This window comes from Arachis duranensis, chromosome 2 (genome assembly GCF_000817695.3).
Source record: "Arachis duranensis cultivar V14167 chromosome 2, aradu.V14167.gnm2.J7QH, whole genome shotgun sequence".
Taxonomy (NCBI): Eukaryota; Viridiplantae; Streptophyta; class Magnoliopsida; order Fabales; family Fabaceae; genus Arachis; species Arachis duranensis.
In genome coordinates this window covers 7188963-7197777 of record NC_029773.3, presented here as the reverse complement: position 1 = coordinate 7197777, position 8815 = coordinate 7188963, and the positions used below count along the sequence as shown (strand labels likewise).

General features: G+C 32.2%; 1 protein-coding gene and 1 pseudogene across 1 annotated transcript; both read right to left on the bottom strand.

The window, feature by feature from the left end:
• Window positions 1-1259: 1259 nt before the first annotated feature.
• On the bottom strand, window positions 1260-5900 carry LOC107473249 (putative cyclin-D6-1). Its single transcript, XM_021136281.1, has 4 exons — window positions 5878-5900; window positions 5636-5784; window positions 5397-5527; window positions 1260-1448 (listed from the first exon to the last, which is right to left on the bottom strand). The coding sequence occupies exons 1-4, from the start codon at window positions 5898-5900 to the stop codon at window positions 1260-1262; spliced, it is 492 nt and encodes a 163-aa protein (XP_020991940.1).
• Window positions 5901-6054: 154 nt separating this feature from the next.
• LOC107473250 (putative cyclin-D6-1) lies at window positions 6055-7067 on the bottom strand (annotated as a pseudogene).
• Window positions 7068-8815: the final 1748 nt, after the last annotated feature.

Genomic DNA, 8815 nt, shown 5'->3' with positions numbered 1-8815 from the left:
AATTCAACCACAAACTATAAGAGTTGTCCTTTCTATTTCTCTAACTATGGGTTGGCAAATGCGTCAGTTTGATTTTGATAATGCATTCCTCAATGGAACACTTGAAGAAACTGTATATATGCATCAACCCGAGGCCTTTACTTTATCCAATCCATGTATGGTGAGTAAATTGCAAAAATCCATTTATGTCTTGAAACAAGCCCCAAGGGCATGGTTTCAAACTCTTGCAACAACACTAAAACACTTTGGTTTTGAAAATACAGAAATAGATCATTTATTATTTATTAAACGCACTTACAACTTATATTTATTGGCATATGTAAATGATATTATACTTATTGGAAGTTCTAGTTCTGAAATTGATATGGTTATTAAGCAGTTGAATCAAATTTTTTTCTAAAAGACTTGAGGAAATTGCATTATTTTCTTGGTTTAGAAATGAATTACGTCAACAGTGGAAGAGTCATGCTTAGCCAAAGAAAATAAATAATAGATCTCTTGAAGAAAGCTGGATTGGATGCATCCAAACCAATGCCTACACCGATGATCTCTGGACTGAAACTGACAAAGAATGACTCTGATATGTATGAGGATCCCAAACAATACTGCTCCATTGTAAGTGCACTTTAATATTTAACTATCACGAGACCGGACTTGTCATTCTCTGTGAACAAATTTTCACAATTTATGAAATCACCCACTCTTAATCACTGGAAGACAGTGAAAAGAATTATACGCTATGTACATGACTTGGTAAGCAATGGTTTATTATTGGTTTAATTATTCTTGAGGGCCCTATATTTTCATTGAATTTTCATTATGTTTCTATAATTTTTTTCTTTTCGATTGGATCCTTATACATTAATTTTGTTTTTCAATTTAGTCCCTATTAATGTTAAACGTTAAAAAAATGTTAGTGAATTGTGAAATTACTTGTATACCCTGTCTTCTACCTATAATAGGTTCATATTTCTGATTTCTCTGATATTTCTCCTCTTTTCCTTTTTTCTTATTCCCAGTTACAAGTTTTTCTCTATATTACAGGTTTTTCTCTAGTTACTCTACATATAATAGTTATTTTAATGATTTCTGAATTTTGATTCTATGCAACAGAAACAAGTAAAATATGAATCTATCCACTCTATTGTCCAAAGCCTTGTCATCCTCTCTGCTGGCCTGAGTTTTGGTCTAAGTTGAAACATTGACACAGGAAAAATATGTACCACAAATGATGGTTTTTTCTTAGCTTCTTTTCTCCTTCACAACTTGAGAAATCTAGAACATGTGTCAGCAGCAGAGGCATATGAGATTCTTTGCCGCTTAATGCTTCTCTCCAGCATGCTCACCGGAGGTTCAATGCTTAGAAAGCTTGTATCAATAGTTGACTCGTTCGCTTCCGTCAACATAACCATCTCTTGCATTAGGTCAATGCACTTGGTCAATAAATCCTACAATAACCACCATCAACATATTCATTCTATTCCCAAATAAGAATCAAATATTTTCTTCAAATAACATTGATTGAATGCAAACTCACCTTATCTAGATACTCATAAGTTGCAATTGAAGCTCTTAACATAGTATATTGCTGCGGACATAGTTCGCGAGATGTAGAGATAAGAGCAGATGCTGCAATAGTTGAAGGTTTATATCTAAAAGCTTAATGTTTGCAGCCGCATAATAAGATATATGCAAGTCAAAGTTTCATTGAAATTGCACATTAACATTAGATTACATTACATAGTTGAATATATAATTGTATACAAGAAGAGTACCATTGTGAGCATTGAAGATTATCTTTATAGCTTGCTCTTTAAGCACTTGCTTTAGTGATGGATCTTTGAGTTTCGTTGAAAAGATGAAGAAATGCAAGAAAGAAAAAGGTGTAATTAACCTCATACTCATTCCAGAACACTAAGAACCTTAATAAACCAGCATTATCACAGCAACAACAATCAACAAACAACAAAATTCATAAACCAATTCAAAAATTAACAAAACCACTGCATATATATCCATATTCTAAACCCTAAATTATATAAAAAAAATATCCAAAAATCAATCCGAGAAATAGATATTCAACTAGTATCATATTTTTTTCTAATCACCCATAAACCATTATATCAAAACAATTAACATATGATTATACCTAAGGAATCAACCTTGAAAAATTAAAAAAAGAATTTAAATCATCACATGTTATTGTAGAGCCAGTTCAGACCGCTTGATGCTTCTCTCCAGCACGCTCACCGAAGTTTGTGTCAACGGTTGACTCGTTCGCTTTCGTCCACATAACCATCTCTTGCATTAGGTCAATGCACTTGGTCAATGAATCATACGATAACCACCATCAACATATTCATTCTATTGCCAAATAAGAATAAAATATTTTCTTCAAATGACATTAATCGAATGGAGTGATGGACCCAGAAATTTTATATTAGGGGATAAAAATAATACATATTACTATCAAAATATATATTAATTTAAATTTAAAATATAAAAATGCACATTAATTATTCGAATACCAAAAAAAAACAAAAATTACATTAGCCGCTAACTTTCTTCGCTTCAAATCTTGAAGGTGCTTCTCTTCTTGTTTTCATATTTTGAAAATGTTGAATAATTGTTTCATTATCAACTTGATTGAATATCTCTCTTTCTATATATATAACCAAACAATCATTCAACCACTCATCTCCCATTCGATTACGAAGTCGACTCTTTATGATATTCTTAGTAGAAAATATTCTCTCAACTGATGTCGTTGCCACAGGTAGAATCAAAGCTAATTTCAACAGAAGAAATACCAATAGATAAACAATATGCTTTTTTGTCTCAACTAACTTTTGAGATAGTCCACTGATTCCATTTATATTTGAGAATTGATCATCAAGATGCATATCCAATATAAAATTCTCAAGTTGACTATCAAGTGCCAAAAGTTGAGTAGAAGGGAATTCATGTGGATAAAATTCAGCTAAACGAAGCAACTTCTCCTTATCAAATGCAAAAAACGAGTCACTTGGATTCAAACAAGCTATACAAAGAAGTAGCTCATTATTTACTTCTGTAAAACGATTGTTAAGCTCTTGAAGTTGTCTATCAATCACTTGATAAAATAATTCAACTTGAAAATTATGCAAGTTTGAGACCTTTTGGATTTTGCGCCTTGACCTTTCTTGTGTTACAAATATGTCATTCATATTTGGAACAATAATATTGTGACTATCACAAAACAGTGAAACTTCATTGAGCAAAGAGGACCAACCATCGTCTCTTATACTTTGCAATCGTTGCTTGAACACTTTAACCAATGTCATAGCATTTATAATGTCTTGATCACTTTTTTGTAGAGCTTGAGACAACTCATTAGTAACTCCTAATATACTTTTCATCAAATGTAAATTGAATACAAATTCAAAAGATTGAATATGATTCAATAATTGACATGCTTCAGCTCTTTGTTCAGGATTATTTCCATCTTCCTCAATGACTTCAAGAACTTCTACCACGAAAGAAAAAATAGAAATCAAGCTAAGTATTGTACTATAATGTGAGCCCCATCGAGTATCACCTGCCCTTTTCAATGTTGTTTCTTGATTTAAGCCACGCCCACTAGAAACATCTCCATTTTTTAATGCAATAATTGCCTTTTGCATTTGACTTTCACGAAGCATGTCTTTACGTTTACAAAAAACTCCAACAATATTGCACAAACTAGCAAGCAAATTAAAAAAGTAGTGCAATTTTGACCTGTTTCTTTGCAACAACCACAAGTGCTAATTGAAGTTGGTGAGTAAAACAATAAACATAAAAAGCACAAGCATTTTCTTTCAAGATCAAACTTTTTAAGCCATTAAATTCTCCCTGCATATTAGTAGCTCCATCGTAACCTTGTCCACGTATTCTTGCTAAACTTAAATTATGCTTTGCTAATAAAGATTCCAAAGCTACTTTTAATGACAACGCATTTGTTCTAGAAACATGGACAAGGCCAAGAAATCGCTCCATTACAATCCCTTCTTTGTTCACATACCGCAAACAAACAACCATTTGCTCTTTAACAGAAATGTCTCGAGCTTCATCAACTAATACAGCAAATAAATCATCTCCAAGATCATCAGTAATAACTTTAGTAGTTTCACTTGCAGCAGCTCTAACAATATCTTTTTGAATTTTAGGTGCTACTAGCTTAAGGTTTTCACGAGTATTTTTGAAAACACGATCAATCTCTATATTATGTTGAGCAAGAAAGTCAAGAAGCTCCAAAAAATTACCTTGATTGTTTGAATTGTGCGATTCATCATCACCACAAAAGGCCAATCCTTATCGCAATAAGAACCTATGCACTCAATTGTTGCTGTTAAGTGAGTTCGGTAATCTCTTTTAGCTTGGTCTGAATGCTTTTGAAAAACAACTTCAATATGTTGCTTTTGCTTCATGAATGCTTCGCATTTTCTTCGAGCTTGATCATGAGCACTATCATGATTTCCAACATGTTTTTGTAATCGCTCCTTCTTTTTCCAATTTGAAGAGCCCTCATTTACAAAAGCATCACCACTCGCACCATCAGGTTTCATAAGATAGCAACAGAGACAAAAGACAGCATCTTTTGAAATACTATATTCCAACCAATTACCAAATTCATCAAACCAATCAGCATTAAATCTACGAAGAGAAGTTCCCAAATATGTTTGTGGAAAATCATGTTCTCTTGGTTGATAAGGACCTTTTTGCAAATAAGCTCATCTAACTTCATCTGTGTCATTTGGATCATAATTTGAAATTTCGGATCGTTGTCCAGGATCAGCTACCAGACTTTCCACATTAAATTCTAAGAACTTCTTTTTATTAGAAGATACTAATGGAGTATCTTCAGATTCTAGTGGTAGCTTTTTTTGAAATATTTTTCCATTACTATTTCTAAAAATAAAAATATATATTCTAAATTAGTAAATTGATCAATTCACTTTAAAAATTTACATGCAATATAATTACATATAATAGAATAGAACAAAAGATAAATAAATAAATAATAAGGATCATTAAATTGAGAATAAAATAAAATATATAAATTCATGAAGAGAATAAAAAAAATATATTAATACCTAAACTATAATTGTTTGAATTAAAATTTGCAATTGAAATTATCCAAAAGAGAAACAATGAAATTAAAAGATACATAGAGTCATAGAGAGCTATATAAAATAAAATAGAGAATTTTAAATTTACCTTTTGATGAAGAGAAGATGATCACTAGACAAGGAATAGAAAAAGAAGGTTGAAAATATGAAACTACGAAAAGGGTTTAAGAGAATAAATGAGTGACGACTGGGATTTATGCCCCCCCAATTCATAAGCATGGGTCCGTGCCTGATTGAATGCAAACTCACCTCATCTAGATACTTACAAGCTGCAATTGAAGCTCTCCGCATAGTATATTGCTTCAGACATAGTTCGCAAGATGCAGAGATAAGAGCAGATGCTGCAATAGTTGAAGGTTTATACTCTAAAAGCTTAATGTCTGTAACCACATAATAAGATATATGCAAGTCACAGTTTCATTGAAATTGAACATTAACATTAGATTACACTACATAGTTAAATATATAATTGTATACAAGAAGAGTACCATTGTGAGCATTAAAGATTATCTTTGTAGCTTGCTCTTTAAGCACATACTTCAGTGATGGATCTTTGAGTTCCGTTGAAAAGATGAAGAAATGCAAGAAAGAAAAAGGTGTAATTAACCTCATACGCCATTCTAGAGCACTAAGAACCCTAATAAACCAGCATCATTATAGCAACAACAATCAACAATAAACAAAAGTTATAATTAGCAAAACCAATTCATAAACCAATTCAACAATTAACAAAATACCTGCATATATATCCATATTCTTAACCCTAAACTATTATATCAAAAAACATTCAAAAATCAATTCAAGAAATAGATATTCAACCAGTGTCATATTTTTTCAAATAAACTCATAAACCATTATATCAAAATAATTGACATATGCTTAAACCTAAGGAATCAACCTTGAAAAACTAAAAAGAAGAATCTAAATCATCTCCTGCTAGTTCAGGCCGCTTAATGCTTCTTTCCAGCACGCTCACTGGAGTTTTCATGCTTAGAAAGCTTGTATCAATGGTTGACCCGTTCGCTTCTGTCCACATAACCATCTCTTGCATTAGGTCAATGCACTTGGTCAATGAATCCTACAATAACCATCATCAACATATTGGTTCTATTGCCAAATAAGAATAAAATATTTTCTTCAAATGACATTGATTGAATGTGAACTCACCTCATCTAGATACTCACAAGTTGCAATTGAAGCTCTCAGCGTAGTATATTGCTGCGGACATAGTTTACAAGACGCAGAGATAAGAGCAGATGCAGCAATAGTGAAGGTTTATACTCTAAAAGCTTAATGTCTGTAGCCACATAATAAGATATATGGAAGTTATAGTTTCATTAAAATTGCACATTAACATTAGATTATATTATATAGTTGGATATATAATTGTATACAAGAAGAGTACCATTGTGAGCATTGAAGATTATCTTTGTAGCTTGCTCTTTAAGCACTTACTTCAATGATGGATCTTTGAGTTCTGTTGAATAGGTGAAGAAATGCAAGAAAGAAAAAGGTATAATTAACCTCATACGCCATTCCAGAGCACCAAGAACCCTAATAAACTAGCATCATCACAGCAACAACAATCAACAATCAACAAAATTTATAATCAGCAAAACCAATTCATAAACCAATTCAACAATTAACAAAACCCCTGCATATATATCCATATTCTAAACCCTAAATCATTATATAAAAAAATTCCAAAATCAATTCAAGAAATCGATATTCAACTAGTGTCATATTTTGTCTAATCAGCTCATAAACTATTATATCAAAATAATTGACATATGCTTAAACCTAAGGAATCAACTTTGAAAAACTGAAAAAAATAATTTAAATCATCACTTGTTATTACAGAGCCAGTTTAGGCAGCATGGGCGAGACGGAGTCGCATCGCGGTGCAGCGAGGCGAGGCATGATGAGGCAACGCGAGGCGAGGCAATGGGTCCATTGATGGCGGACGAGTAGAGTAGAGATGAGCACCCGTGGACCCGTGGACAATGCAGAAGGACGACGACCACCAAGCGATGGACGACAACGACGCTGCTAGAATGCGACGTTGGAGAAACACGGCTAGACGGGAACTTCAGAGAATAACTTCGGGCTAGCTAGGTTCTTTGACTTTGGGATAAAATGCCAAAGGTTCTTTTGGTATTTTGAAAATATGGAGATGTCCTCAATTAGGTAATCTAAGCTAATCATGAGAATATTCACCTTTTTAATAGAATATTCTGTTATTTCAAAGGTTTTTCTCACGGTAGGGACTAAATTGAAAAAAAAATGTATAAAGACCCAATTGAAAAGAAAAAATGTATAGGAACCTAATTGAAAATTCCGTGATTTAGAGACCTGTAGAGTAATTAAACCCTTATTATTTTACGAATGCACTGACTATCACTTAAATCTATTTTACAGATGCAGATTGGGGTGCTAATTTAGATGATCAAAGGTCGATTAGTGGGTATTGTGTGTACCTGGATAGTAATCTCATTGCTTGGAGGGGTGGAAAGCAATCCAAGGTGTCAAGGTCGAGTACAGAGGTCAGGTATCATGCTATGGCTGCTGTGCAAACTGAGATCATCTCCTTACAACAACTATGGCAGAGCTTCGAGTACCTCAACCTATTCCACCCACCATCTACTCGGATAGTCAGAATGTCTGTTTGCTCGCAGTGAATCCTGTATTACACAGTAGCTGTAAGTGCCTTGAAATTAGTCTTCATTTCTTGAGGGATAAAGTCAATGAAAGAGAGCTCCACATTGTTAACATCCTATTATGGATCAAATAGCGGATATTCTAACTAAGCCCTCTCAACTAGTATGTTTTATAAGTTTAAATTCAAATTTAGAGTGGTTGACAATCCGCTATTAAGTTTGAGGGGAGGGAGTGTTAGAGTAACTGAGTTAGTTAAGTAATTTGTTCTCTTCACAATTGTGTAATCTTCCTTTCATGCAAGTCCTCTGTTCTCCATAAAATGACTCTTGAGTCTTGGCACATACCATAACAAGATGCTATTTGTAATTATCGTTCATCATAATTTATTTCTTTTACCACACTCTGGTTATTTCAATACTTACAAAGTGTTAAATAATAACAGGCAATTAATAATTACGGTACTAATATAGTAAAATTTGAAAGAGTAATGTTAGGAAGACAAAAAAATAGCCAAAACTTGTCTTATTTAACATTCATTAATTGTCGCAACAATTAATAAATGTTAAATAAGACAAGTTATGGTTGTTTTTGGCTGATTTTCTTTGATTACCAAACATTTTCGAATTTGAAAACATATCTCATTAGAACTCAAGTTTGAATTTTTCGTCATATCGCTATGAGGAATTATTCTGTACAAATTGTTCATTATAGAGCCCAAATTTAGAATCTATTTGTATTTTATAAGCATTAATTGAAACTATAAATAATGGTGTAAAAAATTTTTTGGCAGTAATTTTGTTTGTCATAATGTACACTTAATTTCTTTACAAATGCTCTCAAAATGCTAAGATTAAATATATCAAATAGCAGACACCAAGAAAAATATATCATAAAGTTATGAATTTCTTTAAATGCCATTAAGTTATTAATTTTTTTTATTTTTTATTACATTTGATGAAATTTTAATAATAAAAATAAAAATATTAAAAAATAATTTTTTATTTTAAATT